General features: G+C 38.3%; 1 protein-coding gene across 4 annotated transcripts; it reads right to left on the bottom strand.

The window, feature by feature from the left end:
- Nucleotides 1-344: 344 nt before the first annotated feature.
- cep170bb (centrosomal protein 170Bb) lies at nt 345-17,810 on the bottom strand. Of its 4 annotated transcripts, XM_056764846.1 has the most exons (20): nt 17,653-17,810; nt 15,773-15,907; nt 15,527-15,616; nt 14,468-14,546; nt 13,562-13,620; nt 12,715-12,829; nt 11,871-11,987; nt 11,280-11,771; nt 10,064-11,163; nt 9,524-9,700; nt 9,278-9,395; nt 7,534-9,189; nt 7,199-7,430; nt 6,948-7,107; nt 6,649-6,687; nt 5,823-5,954; nt 4,535-4,623; nt 4,013-4,106; nt 3,873-3,924; nt 345-3,784 (listed from the first exon to the last, which is right to left on the bottom strand). In XM_056764846.1, the coding sequence occupies exons 2-20, from the start codon at nt 15,875-15,877 to the stop codon at nt 3,618-3,620; spliced, it is 5,073 nt and encodes a 1,690-aa protein (XP_056620824.1). In that variant the 5' UTR covers nt 15,878-15,907; nt 17,653-17,810; the 3' UTR covers nt 345-3,617. The 4 variants fall into 4 exon arrangements, with proteins under 4 accessions (XP_056620824.1, XP_056620825.1, XP_056620827.1 ...); XM_056764847.1 differs by lacking the exon at nt 6,649-6,687; XM_056764849.1 differs by lacking the exons at nt 5,823-5,954; nt 6,649-6,687.
- Nucleotides 17,811-18,225: the final 415 nt, after the last annotated feature.

Here is an 18,225-nt window from a genome sequence, read left to right as displayed (position 1 = left end):
ACGTATAAATAGTGACAACCTCAGCCAGAATATTTTCTTACGGTATGCTGTTTTCTGCTCTTAGAGCATTGAAAACAAGATTTGAACTTTTGTTTGTCAACAGATATTTTCGAAAAATACTTTTTTAGATGACACTTACTGTAAGTGACTGTAAGTGTTCTGTTCAGGTCCCTGGTTTTGGGTAGGTACCCTAATGTGCCTGGAGCATTGTCCTTTTAAAAAGGCACATGACAGATGCGGTCACACCTGAAACAAAACATGTGAAATTTGTGTGTTCTTGTGTTGCTTGAATGCATTGGTTTTCCCTTTGAATAAAATCTTCCAGATAGGGAGTTTATGGCTCAAATCAATTTATTACAAATGTGATGAAAAATGTAATACACTTTGTACGGTGTATTGATTTACATAAGACATTCTGTAGTTTATTAATAATAGCAACTACACGTAAAAAAAGCAAAAAGTAAAAAATAAAAAATAAAAAATGCAAATAAACAGAGTTCAGCAAAATCAGTTGGATTTGGATTTTCAGCTGTACGCAAACCTTTAAAGTGTTTTTAACAGTATAGAAATTAGAAAAACGAGATGAGATGTGCGAGATGAAAACCTTTGAATATAGATACATCAGATAGATGCTGGCAATGAATTTACAGGCCTGATACCGATGACGATGCAAAGAAATCTGTACAATAACTGCAGGGATACATACAGAGAGCATTGTGCGCCTGCACAAAACTCACATTTGCACTGTCGCCCTATTTGTTTCTGTATTTACTAGGCCTTATAAATGTCAACGTACAGCCCTCTACACAAACAAACACGCAGCCGGTAAACATGTCTTAGTCTTGACCCGCCTTCATAACATGTGACAGACATGCAGTAATCATAAAACAAGTCTTTCATTTGCAGTTTACACACACATTGAACCAATCAGAACACCCAGCCAAAACTAAAGCAACTGCTTAAAACAAAATATATATAGTATACAATCATTTCTTAGTGCAGATATTTAGCAATAGGTTTACTTTTTAAAACTGAGATAATAGGATTGCACAGACTCTTCAATGTCATGTTGAACAGTAATACATAAAAAGTGCTGTTATGAAAGGTCACAATTAATGAGAAGAAGCAGTTTATACAATACTAACATATAGTGCAGATTGATTTTGAGAAATATTGTATTGTTGATGGGACAGAAAGATGTTTTCAACTGCATTGACAGTGTATCTTTTTGTGCCCTGCTTATTTGTATTACCGTGGTTGACCTACATATGGCGTGTATTTCTTTACTGCGCTCAAACTATGTCACGAAAACTACAGAGTTGTAGATATTTCAAATTCCCTATATAACATCATTTAGTGCAACATAAATCTTTTTCACTAGGTAAACGTTGACCACTCTGATACTTGTAAAACATTCAAAATCACAAAATCGATAGCATAATGGACTAAAATACAAACAAGACAGCGCTATAGCTGATAACATCCAGTTGTGTTTTTTGTTCCTCAGGGGAAGCAGGGCAACAATCAAACCCCAAAATAACTCTTTGTGATTGAAAATGAACAACAACACTTTGTTGCATACAATCATAAGAGCATACAGTATAATCTTGCGGGGTGAAGGGAACCCGTTATTTACCTGTAACACATAGCAACAACACTCGAACAGATTCACAGGATAAATCACTCTCTTACACACACCAGAAATATGTCAGTGATGGGAGAACATTCAAACAAATTCTGTTCACTGACCTGTTAAATCGGCTTACAATTATTTCAAAACACTCATAGCCTAAACAATCTGCGAAAGGGTGATTCGATTTTAAAATTACATTAACTTGTGTTACAAACTGTACTGGAATTCTACACTATAGTCACAGTATGCTCAGACAGGGGCGGATTGACCAATAGGACATTCTGTCAAAGTCCAGAACGGACTACGGCTGGGACCATGGGCAGACTTGCTCGCAAATGCACGTAACGCGAAGGCATTAGTGAGTTGGACACGTTTGCATGTAACGCAGTGCACACGTTACATACAACCCTAAACCCCCAAACCCCCCCGTCGACAATTGTGGGGGGGACTGAATCACACCCCATTCGACAGATGTGGTGGAGGATCGATCTGCAAACACCCCCCCAACCATCAACAGAATTGGTGAAGGGCTGATTTGGGCCGAAAAATCCAAGACTGAATTTGCTTCCCAGTCCGCCCCTGTGCTCAGAGGCACATTAGAGACAATGCAAAGAAATGATTTCTTACGCAGTATTTTGTCTTGTGGTCCAGTACGAATATCCTTATATTCTTACTGTAAGATACATTTACTGCAGAAGCAAATTCCTTAAGATATGAATTTTTTTTAAATATATGGCAGCGTGAAAAAGCATTACATTTACATTTATTCATTTTTTATTTTAGTATTATTTAAAAACAAATATTATAATAATTTTAGGGCTGATTTCAGTTTATTTTTGAGGCAACATTTACATTATTTATTTAGTTTATGGTTTCCAATCATTTTTAGGTCAATATTTTATTTGTTTTCAATGAACAGAAACGTTTCAAAATTGTAACTTTGGTAAACAAAAATAACCTAATATAAATATGAACTTGTTGATATTTTAAACTTACCATCTTATTTTTGTCATTTTACCAGTTTGTCCCAATATTCTGCAAATGAAAACAATATTTTCATTTGTAATTTGGTAGAAATACTGTCCCTGTTTACAGAATGAAACCAAAATTATGATTACGCTTAAACACACAACTATAACCAATAACGTCAGAAAAACTTAAAATTACTGAAAATCAACCTATTATTATTATTTCCATGGATATACACACACAGTGAGCTATATATACAGTGTGCGTATATATATATTTTTAATATTATTTAATATCTGAAGTCATTTAGCTTCTCAAGTAAATGTATCTTGATTTAACCATCCTATGTGCAAATTTTAGCCATGATTTATTAATTGAGGTTAAATTGACCCCACAAATGTTTCAATTCTCAATAACTGACTTCAATTTAAACAGTTATTTCCACTTTCTTTACCTAGCATTTGCCGACACCAAACATAACAGGAAGGTTAAGAAAGTTCATATATTTTTTCTTAAAAACAAGACAAAACTAATAAGTATGACATTTTTTTTGCAGTGTGCTAATCTTTCACAACATACCCCACTTAAAATAATAATTAAAGGGCTTGTTTTTGCAAAGCGCTTTGCTCTTGACAAATTCAGTAAAGTTTCACAAGGTAAGCATTTAAGGTGGTGTTTTCTTCATGCTGTTAATCAGTAGCAGCTAAGTGCACAAAATGTCAAAGTTCGTACTTTCAGTAAATGCTACAACGGTTTTTAAACAATTAAAACGGACAGCACCCACTCATTTACTCATTCAGCCATGGAATACAGAACAACTGTCTAAGCAAGCCACGGGTTACAATTGTTGTAAATACAGTGTTGCCTACTTTTAGCTTGTGCAGCGTCGGTGTCTTATAGAAAGCACATGACGTATATTTGAACCACAAATCCTCTCACAATACTGTAACAAAGATGCTGTGAAGATGGCAGGCTTTAAAAAGATATGCATTCGTTATAACAACACTTAAACTCATTATCGGCCTCCCTCGGACCCACGGGCACCTCGCTTTGCACTTGTATTGGCATTAGTAGAAGAGGGGCTGGTAAACTCCTTGGAAGTAGATTTGGTCTTTCTCCCTGGAGAAGTTAACACAGAGGGCATTCTGAGGGTTCCTCCGGGTTCAACAATAGTGTTGATCACTAAAACATGATAAAATAGTTGTTATAACCCGCAGAATATGGCCCAGAAACAGTTGTGAATTGCTGACGTAATATCAAAATATCTCACCCTCAAGTTGTCGCTGGACTCGTCTCAGTTCCTGGAGAATTGAGGAGATTTCCTGCATTCAAGGATGTAAAAGTATAATACAGAACCAACAAACGTGTCTTCAGTAAATGTTTGGTTGCTTAAAACTGCCTGTTGTATACCTTGTTGGATGTCTTAAGGATGGGAACTTCATTTTCAGAATTGATTTTTGCCTCGATTTCTTCCCAAACATCTGTCTTGTTATGAAACATAACTCTAAAACAGATAAATAAATACTCTGGGTTCAATTCTCTTCCATAATAGTCAAATTGAATACATTTTTCACACGCTTGTTGAAAAAAAAGCTGATTGTAACTTTTAGTCTTCTATTCTTTCATTTAAAGAGATAGTTCGCCCAAAAATGAAATTTCTATCATAATTTTTTCACCCTCACGTCATTCTAAATCAACTTTCTCTCTTCTGCAGAACACAGAAGATACTTGAAAAATCATTGGTAACCAAACAACACTGATCCCCATTGTCATTTCTCAAAATATCTTCTTTTGTGTTCCATTGAAGAAAGAGTCACAGGTTTTTGACACAACTGAAATGATGACACATTTTTGGGGGGGTGAACTATCCCTTTAATACATCCCGTTAATACATTACATTGAGCACAAGGTCAATGTTATGCAAGGACCTACTTCATTTTCTCTGCGAGTTGCTCCGTGTTCTCTCTGATAGCCTGTGAGAGCTGCGACACAGGGTTCAACATTAGATTGTCCAGAATGACCTGCGATTAAATAATAACATAGATTAAAATGACAAATCATGCTACTGTAGGTTATCTACACAGAATGAGAGTTTACACTCCAAACACTTTCATTTTATGAGTATTTTTGTCTCGTTTTCAAGTAATTACTTGTAAAAAATTCCTAAAGTGATTTGATATTTTTACTGAGAGACAGTTTACGTTACGTATTGTAAGCTTCGACATCGTATGATCAGTTAGTTTAGGGTCCTATGATTTCCGCAGATTGGAAAACTCTGACAAAAAAGCAGAATCCAGGCTTAAAATCGAGATTTGGCAAATTAAGGACATATTATTTACAAGAAAGTAACGCTGAGCCGCCCATATATTCAAATTGTGGCATGACATCAATAATTATACAAACTGCGGTTTAAATATGTAATGTGCTTGTTCTGCATGGGCAGTTTCGCATACTCCAAATGTTTAAGCTCTTGGATTTTTTAGCATCTGTGTTTCACATAAACTGCATCTCCCGCGCTAAACATTTACTTCACTGGCATTCCCCCCTTTCATTTGAGAAAAGCATCTGTCAAACACGCAGTGAAAAGGACTTGCAGCGAGCAGTCAAAATAAAAGTCTGGTTAGCTTGAACAAATTAAGACACACCATGTGAAACATTTGTAGAATATAGACGGTTTCAGAGTAAATGTTATGTGACCCGAACTTGACTTCCGGTATACCACCGCAAAGAATTAGTCACTGTTGAATATTTTAAATTTAATACAATTATTATACAATAAAATACCAATATCAAATAATAGTATTATAAATTTAATATAACATAAATTGTTGTATTTTAACCCATAACCGAAGTTAACTCTAAATTATATAAAAAAAACTTTTTAAATGCAAGTAAACTTAAGAAAAACAAAAAAAACGAAAATGGACAGATAAGATTCTGTTTTATATTAACATAGATAACATAGCCTTATTTTTATGGATTTTCCATAATGTTCAAACACTGAACTATCTGGGTATTTTATAACAGCATTCTTAAGTATTTTTCATGTGGGCATTATTATTATATTGCTAAAATAATATTAAAATATGAACTTTTAGGCTATTAAAAAGAATCCACAAAAAAAAATTGAACAGAAAAAGTGGAATTTGAAAAAAAAAAAAAGGATTTCATAAGACCCTATTTATTAGTGTGATAAGGAAAGGATTCAACCAAATTTGACCTCTTCACGATTCCAGGGACGCCGTCTGGAACTGTCATGGTCGTTCATATTTGAATCCTGGTCTACTGGACTAGTTGAGCCTGGTGGAAGCTTTTGATAGTTCAGACTTGCCTCGGGTATATGCTGTACCAGCTGCGGATAATTCAGGGATGGAAAAGCACCAAGTAAGAAAACGTGGACATGACAACGGCTATTAGATTTGACGTTAGGAGACACAAACCTCTGAGCTCACAGATTACTGTGTATTAAGCTTCAGAGAGATTCAACGGTATGATCATGCAAATTCATTGTGAATAGAGAAGGGCTCTATGTTCACAGTCAGCATAGCAATTTTTTACCCTTCCTCTGAGATGTAATTGGAAAATGTGTCTTCATAACCTGTGAACATACAGCTTTATGTGTGAGTTTAAAAGTGCTTTTCCATGCATTTGGTAATTCCTTCATGCAAATAAAACATCGACAACAGGTTCCCGAGGTGGACATCTGACAGATGTTAGTACATTAGTACATTCTCTCAAAGGGGTTATTCACTCAAAATGAAAAAAAAAAATGGCATCATTTATTTGCCATCATGTTGTTCAAAACCTGTAATGAATTTCATTTTTTCTGTTGAACACAAAAGTATAAATCAGTGGTTTTGTGTCCATAGAAGTCAATGTGCGGTAATGCAACATTCTTCAAAATATCTTTGGTGTTCTGCAGATTCAAGTCATACAGGATGGAACGACATGAGAGTACGTACATGACCTAAGAATGTTCATGTTTGGGTGAACTATCCCTTCACGTTTGAACACCACTTGGTGAAAATGAGTGATGAATTTAGCACCTGAGGTGACAGGAACCTCTGTAATGATGGATATGGTCTCTGCACAGAAGACATAAAATATAACAAATGTATGCAAGATGTATGCAGAAGGAAACTTGTTAACTTGAAAAAAAATATTCGTGAGGTTTTATGTCGTGTCAATCTTTGCTCCTTGTCTATGGCACCTTCAGAACTTTCTCCACAATTCACTTCATCACCTCATTATAATTTTAAAAGGAGTATATAAGATTTGTTGGAATGGGTCAATGTATATGATTCGATATGTTCAAAAGAAACATACAAAAATCTTTCAGACCCACCTCCTCTCTGGTTGAGATATTGGATGCAGGGGTATTGGGCATGGAGCCTGGGGAGGTTGTAGTTCCCATGCCTGAGGATGTCTGGGAGTCACCGTCCCCTGCCACATCATGGATTTCACGTGCAAGGATGGCAAGATCTTTGGCCAGGTCTTGACTCAGCCTAGCATGAATAATTATGAGGTCATCAATTTTATTAATAATTCTAAATCATTAGCAATGACAGCATCACAACAACAGTTAAATCAGATAACCTGGCAATCTCTGCACTATGATTAGTCCAGTTCTGGAAGTGTTCGTTCTGAGCTTCATCCTCTTCTGTTTCCAAAGAGACACTTTTTAGCCTCATTTGAATGCTCTTCTTAGGTGTCTGAGTCTGAGTTGCTGCTGAGGAGTGGGAGCGTTTGTGTTTAGAGTTGGAGTTAGTCTCAAACTCCTCCTCTGAGGTAGAGGAATAGTTGGAATCCTTTTGTCTGCGATGGGAACCTGGTGTTTGAATAACAATAAAGATAAAAACAATAAAGATTGAGTGAAATGAAACATGGGCAATTTCCTATTTGAAACCATTAAGAAATCTTGTGACACTTACCAGCGGTGCTACTGTGTTTAACCTGGTTAGAACGGTTACGAGCAGAGGAGTGCCTTGCTGTCAATGAAGCTCCTTTCCCGGCAGTCTGTCTCACCTCACCCGACGCTCCTTTTTTTGCACTGCTTGCCTCAACAGGACGGTTAGAATTTCCATGCTTGCTTGAAGTAGACTCGTTGTCACTCGGAACTGTGAAGGACCCAGTCCGCTTCCGAGGCATGGCAAGAATGTCGAGCCTAGAGAGTTTCTTTGCTTCGTTAGGAGTCTTGGTGTGGTCGGAGCTCTGGGATGCACGGTCTGTCTCTGTCCCCTCATTGTCAGACGCGTCACCCAGCCGGGCTCGACGTAGCATGGAGGCACGAGTTGGTCTCGGGGCTGAAAGGCTATTGGATCGGGTCAGCACCTGATGGCTGCCTTTCACCACTTTATTGGGGTCCTCCTTTTGCAAGGGTGCCGTGAGTTTCTTGCGACCATTGGGTCTCGAACTTGACTCATGATCAGAATGCTGTTGACCATGCTGATTCTCCGAAAGATCTAAGGAACCACGGTTACCAGCGCTGCGACGAATTTGGAGGCGACGAGCTTGTTCAGCTTTATTGGTTTCAGCTTTGTCTGCAGAGGAATGAGTTTTGCGTTTTTCTGACAGTCGCTCGCGGGCCGTGGGTTGTCTGCCTTTGTCATGTGCACTGGAAGACGCTTTATCCTTGCATTTTTCATTTGAAGCGGCGCGCTTCTTAGGTGCAGTGACAGGGCCGTTTTTACTGCTGACCATGCTTACAGTACTTGCGGTGTCAACGTCTGATTCACCAGAGAGAGAGTCGTCTTGTTCAGGAGTGCTTCCCTTTCTGGATCCTCGTGGTAAATTCTCTTCCCGTGATCTTTCTACCTCCTTAAAAAAGAGTGACGTATCTCGGACAGGTTCTCCTGAATCCAGGCTTCTCAAAGCAGGGTGACTGGAAATGTGTGGCAGCTTCTTGACTTGGATGATGTCACTTGGCCTGTCTTTGGTAAAACTCTCCTGTCTAACAAAGGAGGTTGAGGTCTCTTTGGTGGGCACAGTATCTCTGTCATGGGTCTGAAGATTTGGGGCTGACGAGTTGGGCTTCGGCGGTCGCTTAGGCTCATGGCCACTCAGATGTCGTATCAAAACAGTGGTCGGAGGCATTTTGGGAGAAGTTTCTCTTTCGGACTGTGAAAGAACAGGACTTCTAGATGTATCTGACCTGTATGAACCATCTTCAGAGCCAATATAAAATGATGTGGGTTTGGGAGTGGTAGCAGGCATTTCTAAGGTTTTGGAATGATTTGCACCTTCAGATGGCGAGTGTGCTACCGTTCCTTTCCTTCCTTGACTTCTTCCACTCCTATCGAGGATAGAGCTGTCATCTGAACGGCTGGTGTCACTCAGACTATCCGGCTCTAAATCATCTTGAACACATAGCCTGTGAGTGCAGTCCTGCTGCTGTGGTGCTCTGGTACCCCTCTCTGGTGGCTCATGGTCCATGTGCATCTCATGACGGATTAAGATACTAGGGGTTGTGTTCTCAAGCCTTTCTCCAGGTGGAACCTGGGGAAGTAGTCGTCTTGTCCTGGAACCTTGACTGCCCTCAGATTCAGAGATCTCCATGCTTTGACTTACCATTAATGTCACTCTGACATCTTTAAAATCAAAACAGTGATTACATGATTACTAGTATTTATAAAATGTTTTCAAGCTTAGAGCAAAGCAACATTTCACTAAATGTACCTCTGTCTGTAAGAACACCTTGGGATGGAGTGACCACGGATCCTTGTGAGTCACTGTAAGTGTCGGCCAGGCTGGCCCAGCGTGAGACCCATTTAGGTCCTCCTGCATCAGGATGTGCCTAAATTACAAAGAATAACAGCTAATTATAATTGTAACATGTAAAAGGTAAAGAATTCATTATTTACTATGCGTTATATTTCCATTTTAAAAAGGGGATTACTTCTAGGCAGTCTGTTATTGCAATACCTGCTGTGAGCAGACTTGGTTCTCCCCATGGCCATGTGATGATGTCGACATTACATCAGCTGTCACACCATGGCTATGACCAAAGAATGCTTGCTCATCTTTCCCATCATCAATCACAGGTCTATAAACTCCAATGGCCTGACCGCTGTATTCTGGCGCATCTAACACTCCAAAAACCTTTAACCAGATAAAACCAGATATCGTTTTCTTTGCAAAGTGCATTCAGTTAGTTCAGCCAGGTGCAATAAAGATGTCACATAACCACAGTATTTACAAGAGAAAGTGTTTAAACTAGTGTTGTCAAATCGATTATTTGTGATTATTATACAAATTTTTGTTTGTATGTTTGTGTATTTACATAAACATATTTAAATATACACGTCTCACACACACATATAGTATATTATATAAATACAAACATCATGATAAATCGATTTGACAGCACTAGTTTAAACATAACACAATAACTGCTAGATCAAATGAACTCCCCTTCAAAACCTCTATTCCTAAACCTCACATTTATTAATAAAAGGCTGTCACCTGGTCAATCATGATTCTTGCTTCCTCCACTTCCTTATCTTGTGATTCCGTCTCAATCGTGTAGGTACCAGCATCACTAAGACTATCCTCCTCCTCATTTCGTAACACTCTTGAGCCCTTAGTGTCCACACCACTGATCCCGTGCTGAAAAAACTGGGGCACCAACGACCCGGCCGAGCAGATTGGGGAGGCATTAGAAATTGCACCCCTTTCAGGAACAGAGACCGGGGGAGACGATGGAAGAAGAGACTGGGATAATGCCAGCAGCTGAGAATGTGAAGATGGGCAGGATACAGATGAGGGTCCAGGTGGCTCTACTGGGGAGGGTAAACGAGCATGGGACGGGGACATCATTACAGGTGGTGCAGACATGGGAGGTGGGGATGTTTTTCCTGTATCCTTTAGGAAGACTACAGCAAATTCTTGAGCTATTTTAGACTTCTTGCCCACACTTCCGAAAGGCTTGACGGTGATGGTTGGTGTAGAACGAGATGAGGTCCCTGAAAGAGACGTGCTGCTTCCACTGTCTCCTGTCTTATCTCTCTTCAGTGAACTTGACCTCTGTGAACCTCCATGGCCTGAACCTTTTAGCGGAACAGTCATCTGCTGCGTCGGAGGAACGTGCCCGTGAACAGAAGCTGGCCTTTCACCATGAGCTTTACGTCTTTCTAGTTTGGCCTTCAATGCAGAGTAGGAGTCAGCATGGGCAGAGTTGTGTGTGAAGGACTGCGACCGTTTCTTTCTAGGGTTATCGTCAAAGAACTCAATGATAAAGGCCTGTTGGGTGTGTGGTTCAGGGTGAACAGGCTTGACCTCTGCCTGGGATGGAGAGGAGGCTTCTTGGACGGGATGGGTCTCACTTTCTTCAAGATCTGTTTGAGGGTGTTTGGGTGGTGAGACTGACTGAGGGTAATAAGATCTCTGCATTGGGATGGACTGCTGAGACGGCACCGATTCAGACGGTTCAGATGTCTTTAACCTCTCCGATTGCTGCGACTGTACTGATGATTGAGATTGCACCGAATTATGAGACTTGCTGCGTTTGTCTATCATTACTGGTTCTTCTGAATCACTCTGGGTTCCATCTTCATGATGGTGACCTGTATGACGAATATTTTCAAACAAACATTTAAGCATAGTTACAGTATATGAAACATACTTTGACACATTTTTACTTTAAATTCACTAGAACACACAGAAGCATTGTTCTGCCTACCTTTGAGTGTCCTGATGTGCATCGCCAAGTCACTTTTAGTGCTGTACGCATCCTCACAAGGTGTCCGCCTGCACATCATGCTGACATCACTTTGCACGAGCCAATCCGCTACTTTGCTCTCAGCTGACAGAACCTCCTCTCCCAGAGGTTTACTGGAGGACTGCTGCTTGCTCCGTTGCCGGGACGAGAACTTGGTTACGTGATCCTTGATTTTAATCTTCCCTGGCATGCAGTCATCAAACTCGATAGTGAAAGAAGCATGACTCTGGACAACTGGGGGTGTGGATGTCAGAGGAACATTGGTGTCTTTGGTTGGGATGTCGATCTGGTCTCCCGCCGGGGACTTGGGGTGCGCGGTGGACTCTTTTGTAGGGATTTCAAAATAGCTGTGCTCTCGGTTGTACAGGAAGGCCGACTGGGCCCGGTTGTCACAGATCTCCTGTACGGAACCGTTGAATTCATCCTCAGCCATCAGGCCCTCTTTAGTGACCTCTGTCAAAAAACACCCACACAAACTGTAATTGTGGTATTGAGACAGATGCCCATATGAATAACATGTGGAAGTTGGTGTGAGGAGGGACAAGTGCTTACCTAAATGGTTGTCACCTGACCGACGTACTTCATTGTGTGTTCCCTTGTTTATAGAGTCCTCTTCTCCCCACCATGATGGCTGACCATACAGTGGTGTGGGCCGGAGTGAAGGTGCCTCTAATGAGCCACATTTAAAAAAAGGGTTTTACTATACAATTCTTTATAATAAGATGCTTTTTGTTACCAATTAGCTAATGCAATAGCTAAAATTAAGTATTTTTTATTTATTAATGTTGTTTCATGTTAATTTCAGCATTCACTAATACAATATTAAAATCAAACTTTGTCACTATTAATATTAGTTAATGCACCATGAACTAACACGAATAATAAATCGAAAATTCCATGCAAATGTCAACCTTAAGATGAAAAAATCTAGATTTTCATTGTACATACAGTACAGTTGTCCATATTTGGTGGTTTAAATACCCATTTGAAGTCTCTCTTAAATCTTTGGCATCTTTTTGTGTGTTTTTAAAGTCAGATAAGTGAATTGTAACATCCATAAAAGAACTGTCACAAGCATTAAAGTCAGTATTCCTCATAAATGGGCACATGAAAATTAAAATAAAATAACAATTTTATGTTTTATAAAGTGCCATCCCTCCTCTATTTGTTGGGTATAATTGCTTCAGGTTTGAACATTTTAATTCACAGAAATCCTACAAAATATGTTGCCTCTCAAAAACATGTGTCCTTTCTTGTCACATCCATAACACATGAATATCTTCTAATCAATGTGTCAAATGGTGCACAGTAAAAGCCCATCACAGGTTGTTAGTTCTGCTGTCACAGAGCATTTTATACATGTGTCGCTCTTTTACTACCTCTATTCATCACTCACCAGAGACACTTTTGCGTTCAGAACGCTCTAACTTTGACTTCTCTTCTTGCACATGCTGTTGTTTCCCCTCTGGGGCTTTTAGACCCATCTGCAGCTGACTGGTGTATTTCTCATGCTAAAACCACAGGACGCCAAACCAAGAAAATTGATGTTAATCGTTTATTATTTGAGATGCTCCGATATATCAGCCTTTAATCAGTATCCAACAATAAAAGCTATTCTTCAAACTAGTGTTTAAAAACAGACGATGATCAGGGCCGATATATCGGGGTCAATCAAAAGAGGACATGAAAATGCAATGAATTTGTGCTCTGTATATATAGAAAATGTTTGATGTTCAATATTAATAGTCATTTTATAAATTCATTACATTCAGAACGTAAAGAAATCTTCTTTTAAACTTCAGAATCGGTCTTGGCAGATATCTCAAAAATTGGCTATCGGTACTGGTGGAGAAATTTAGTATCGGTGCATCTCTATTTATTACTCTTGCTTACATACAGTATATTTTATATGTATCTTTACATTTATGTATTTTATCTACAATAACATTAGTTATTCAAGGCACTTAGTTATAAGTGCATTCAAGCTAAAAAAATTCACAATGGAGAAGGGTCTATTGAGCTACACAGTTACTTGAAAAAGTGAGATATTTGTTCTCTGAACAACATTTCAGATAAAATATACAGGGACACAAATTTGCCATTGATCACTCTCAATAACTTTTTCAACAAAAATGTCATTTAAAATCATTTCTCTTCAAGGCAAACTGAATAACTAGTCACACTAATTAACAAACATTTCCCTGTTTGAACATAACCACACAAACAACGACATGCAAGCATACCTTAAGTGCCTCTTCAGGGACTTTATGTTGACTTTTCTCAAGAACATACACATGGGAATGTGCTCCAAGTTAAGCCAATACACCACTGTACATATGTATATAACTATACACCGTAAAACAAAACGTTATTTTTCTGTTCTTTTTTACAGATTTTCCACATGTAAAACAGAATTGTACTGTTTTTTTACAGATGTTTCATGTATTCTTTTTTATATATAATTTGTTATAAATCCCTATATCCTGTAATTTTACAGTAAAAATAATATTTTATTGTATATTTCTGTCGCTCCAGCTGACATTAAATTTCATTTTTTTACAGATTTTTTTGACATTTAGACAATACTAGTCTTTTACAGTATGCATGGGCGTAAATCCCGGGGGGGACGGAGGGGACATGTCCCCCTCTATCCGAGGGTTGTCCCCCCGATCAATTAAATTCGCTATTGTCATAAATATATTTATGTTTATCTAATCTAATTGTGTTATTAGTAGAAAATACAAAAGCAAAAATGCGTTAGAAAATTAGGAACTGTTGAGTTCCCTGTCCCCTTCAAACATTTTATATGTATTGTCCCCCCTACTGTTAAATGAGATTTTCGCCCATGACAGTAGGCCTATGTAACTTTTGATGGGATTTGATGTGAAATACAATTTACAAGAATGAACTAATGCCAACAAAGCATAACCTTATTCAAATCATGGCCTCGAAACATCTTATAGACAACACTGAAAAAATATGGTATAACTACTTGCCCAAACATGAGGATGATAGACATCTCTGTACTATGCAACTCTGAACTGAACTCAAAATACTGAAATGTGTTTGACATTAAAACCGTATACTACGTAATGTTTGTTATCTGCACACTTTTTTCAGTCACACATTACCAACAAGCAAAAGGATATCATATCCAAACCGAACAACGTCTAACAGCTTGAGAGTGATATATGTTTGATCCGGAATTCTCAGGTCATTCACAAATGTCTGAAAGGGGGCAAAATGCACAAACATTACTGTTAGCATTTTATATACAACCTGAAATACTACGTATGCAAGATTCAATGTCAGTTTGAATTGAATAAAATTGCATACGACCGCACAAAAGGAGTGTTTTTTTTATGTAGATTTTGTTGCTACAGAAATCTTGCAACGTTAAAGGGCCAGTTCACCCAAAAATGCACATGTGGTCATCATTGACTCACCCTCAAGTTGTTCCAAACATGTATAAAAGTCTTTGTTCTGTCAAACACAAAAGAAGACAATTTAAAGGATGTTGGGACCAAAATGTTCTGGGGCACCGTTTACTACAGTAGTGTTATTTCCTACAATGGTAGGTTATAGTGATCCAGAACTGTTTGCTTACAAACATCCTTTGAAATATCTTGCTTTGTGTATAGCAAAACACTGAAGTTTATGGACAACATGAGTCCATGATGACCAAATGTGAATTTTTGGGTGAACTTTCCCTTTAAGACAAATCAAATCTACTGTACATTTAGACAAAGTGCCTGTACATTAAAAATGCATTTGACTGTGATGTCACATCAGTAACTCACAGTTAAAGAGCTTTATAAACTGAACTGGGTGTTTCAGATAATACAGTCATTTCAAATGTCCAATGCTTTGGGTTCCCAGGACCAGGATTAAAAATATTTTTTTCAAAGGACTAAAAGCTATGCTTCAGTATGCAGTATGTCTCATGCGTAAGATCTATCTTCGGCCCACATCTTATGTCTCTTTACAGGGTTAATTGATCTCTTCTGTACTGCAGTGAAAACATCAGCACTATCTTTAGGTGAACTCCTGCAATGGCATCCAAATGAAACAGTGTATTTGTCAAAGTTAAGAGAATCTAGGCTTTGTTCACAGATAATGTGACAGTGTTCTCAAAGCTCACACATTTTTGTGACAATATTCAGATCTCTCTACACTGACAAAATTGCAATATTGTATTTAAGGCTTACCCCGTTTAAACTTCCCAGATCCTTGACCAGGTGCTCATCTGTGGCATGATTGTAGTTGATAACAGCGTGCTGTTTATCCACACTACGAGACTGAAGGAAGAAATTGTGACATGTAGTTATTGTATCAAGTACGTTATTTAAAAACCTAGACATGCTTCTTTGCAGGCAGTCATGCATAATGCGTAACCATGGCAACAGCTGCTGATGCCATCAGTATGGTGCTGAGGGACGTTTTTCAACTTTCACCTGGAGCATGAGCTCGCAGTCCTCCCGGCCGACGAAAATCATCTCCCGTGGCAGACGGTGACGGGAACCAGAGCTGCTCACCAGGAACCATGACGTCACACTCATCTTTGTTTCGCTGAAAAAACACTTTGCATCCTGTGACATAGATGAAAAAGACTTTAAAATGAAAGAGAACGCTGGCTGTGTTAACTACACTGCTTAAAGCCAGTAATGCAGAAATATTGACCATAAAGGAGAAATGATTTAATTATTGCGTGAAGCTGCATGTAACTTAACAAACATACAATCGACAAACAGTCTTATTCTTTTGATCTGAAACTCAGTTGTGGATATGTTTACAAAATGGATGCTTAAACTAGTGCATCTTTGCTGACAGTGTTAAAGTCATTATTAGACATTATAGCTGTCTAGACATATAGAAATAATACTTTCCAGAGGACAAAATAACGTTGTATTTCTTTACATCGGTAAATGCCTAAGGTAACAAGAATTAACAGTGAGAACTGAGCAATATTATTGTTAATGTCAGTACAATTGTTCATGTAAGTTCTCTGTGCATTGACTTCGGTTAAAAGTTACAACTTTGATTTTAACAATGTTTTATTAAATGCTGAAATTAACATGAACTAAGATATAATAAAGAAGTAGACGTATTATTAATTCTTAGTTCATGTTAACTATAACTCAATAGTTCTTAAACTGAGGTGTTCTGGCCCCCTGGGGGGCTCAAGATGTACCCAGGCGGTCACAGATTTTGGTTCAAACAAACCAAAAGAATGGACGTTTTAGCATTGTATAACTGAATATGTTATTGGTTTCATTTTTAACATTTACATTTTAAGTTTAAGATTATAAATCTATATTTGGGGGGCTGCAAAGCGATGCACCCTACACAAAGGCGGCCTTACAACGAAAAAGTTTGAGAAGCACTGCATTAACTAATGTTAACAAGTACAGGCTTATTTCAAAGTGCATATTCATATACATTTGTCACACTATGTATTTCATATGATTTTGAAATATGGGGATAGTTCTGTTTTCTGGATGTGATGCAGCAGGTCATATACAATATAAATTATATAAGCTTTGCTGTTAAGAGGCTTACAGACATTGAAAGCAATATTCGGATACTTGTTTTTGCAAATACTGTATCGCAATATGGCCACAGGGTCTACATAGCCTTCTGTATAACGCTTTCGACACCGGGTTGCATGGCCATTATTAACACCAAATGCTCTTATCCTAATCATTTTAACGTATCTCAAAAAATATAGAAATGGAAATGCCGATCACATACATATTGCGTGAGATCCTGCAAACGCGTAATTGAGAAGACGACGTAAAAACGAATCACTGACGCCATTCTCGCGCAATCCGTTATTTCACTGTTCTATGGCAACAACACCGAACGCAGGTGTGAGGTGTATGTTATGCATAACATTCCTAAAAATACCCTTGCATTAAGTCGGGCCTATACATCTGGTCCATACCTCCATCATCATCACCCTTAGCGACACATATCTGAGCAGACATGATCTGGTGAGGCAGCGCGAGCTGCTATACACATATTATATATACAGTATATAAAATCTTTACATCTTTATGTGACACCAGGCTACACGATGAAAAACGAAATAGTCTAAAAAAGAAATCTTCACATATTGATCAGAGAGGCTGATCTCATCATTGATTCGTCTCATTCATTATCACAGTATTACACGAGCGCGGATCACGTACAGTTTATTGCTATATTGATTTATATCACAATCATATTCTGTTACATTTTACAGTCTGAAATAGACGAAATGCTGCAATCTGGCCTCGCACTGTCTCTAGCTACACCCCATCTGCCCGATGATGCTGAATATCCTCCGACTTACCTACAATACTCCAGATGCGCTGTTCTGCAGCAGAGAAACAAATGATGGCACCATCGGTGTCTTCCTCTTGCTTCCTCTTATTCTGTTAAATATCCAGATAAATGCCTTGGTTGTCATGAGTGTCGTGGTTTGACGTAGACTACACCCTCTTCGGCATCTGCGTCCAGCGCCACCGGTAGACATGTGTACAGCAGGTTACTGCATCACAACCGAGCAAGCAGCATCTGCCAACAATCTGCCTCGGTTTGTTCAATCCAGAGATTATAGCCCTTGTTTTATTATTATCCTTCTTTATATTTAATTTAGAAAGAGGAACATAATTGCATTAATGACATAAATAACATACAGAATTAAAAAATATATTTTACATTAAAATAATGTAATACGTACACAAATTACATGTATGTTTATCTTTTGCAACATATGAAGAATTTCGTTGTTTTTGAATGTATCTAACAAGCTGAAATATGCTGTGGGACTATTTTTTTAAGGTTAAACTCGTATATAGGCTATATTATTAACACAAATGACGTCATCACTGTGCGTGCTTTTTATTTAGGCTATTTACTGAAC

The sequence above is a fragment of the Triplophysa dalaica genome, chromosome 13, assembly GCF_015846415.1.
Source record: "Triplophysa dalaica isolate WHDGS20190420 chromosome 13, ASM1584641v1, whole genome shotgun sequence".
NCBI lineage: Eukaryota > Metazoa > Chordata > Actinopteri > Cypriniformes > Nemacheilidae > Triplophysa > Triplophysa dalaica.
This window is presented reverse-complemented; position numbering and strand designations above follow the sequence as displayed.

What these genes read in the sequence shown, in the direction of transcription:
- cep170bb (XM_056764846.1), bottom strand. Translation starts at nt 15,877, where the DNA reads ATGAGTGTGACGTCATGGTTCCTGGTGAGCAGCTCTGGTTCCCGTCAC. An exon ending in GCACATCAGGACACTCAAAG is followed by an intron (nt 11,164 to 11,279) that starts GTAGGCAGAACA and finishes TTCGTCATACAG; the next exon opens with GTCACCATCATGAAGATGGA. An exon ending in CATAGTGCAGAGATTGCCAG is followed by an intron (nt 7,108 to 7,198) that starts GTTATCTGATTT and finishes TATTCATGCTAG; the next exon opens with GCTGAGTCAAGACCTGGCCA.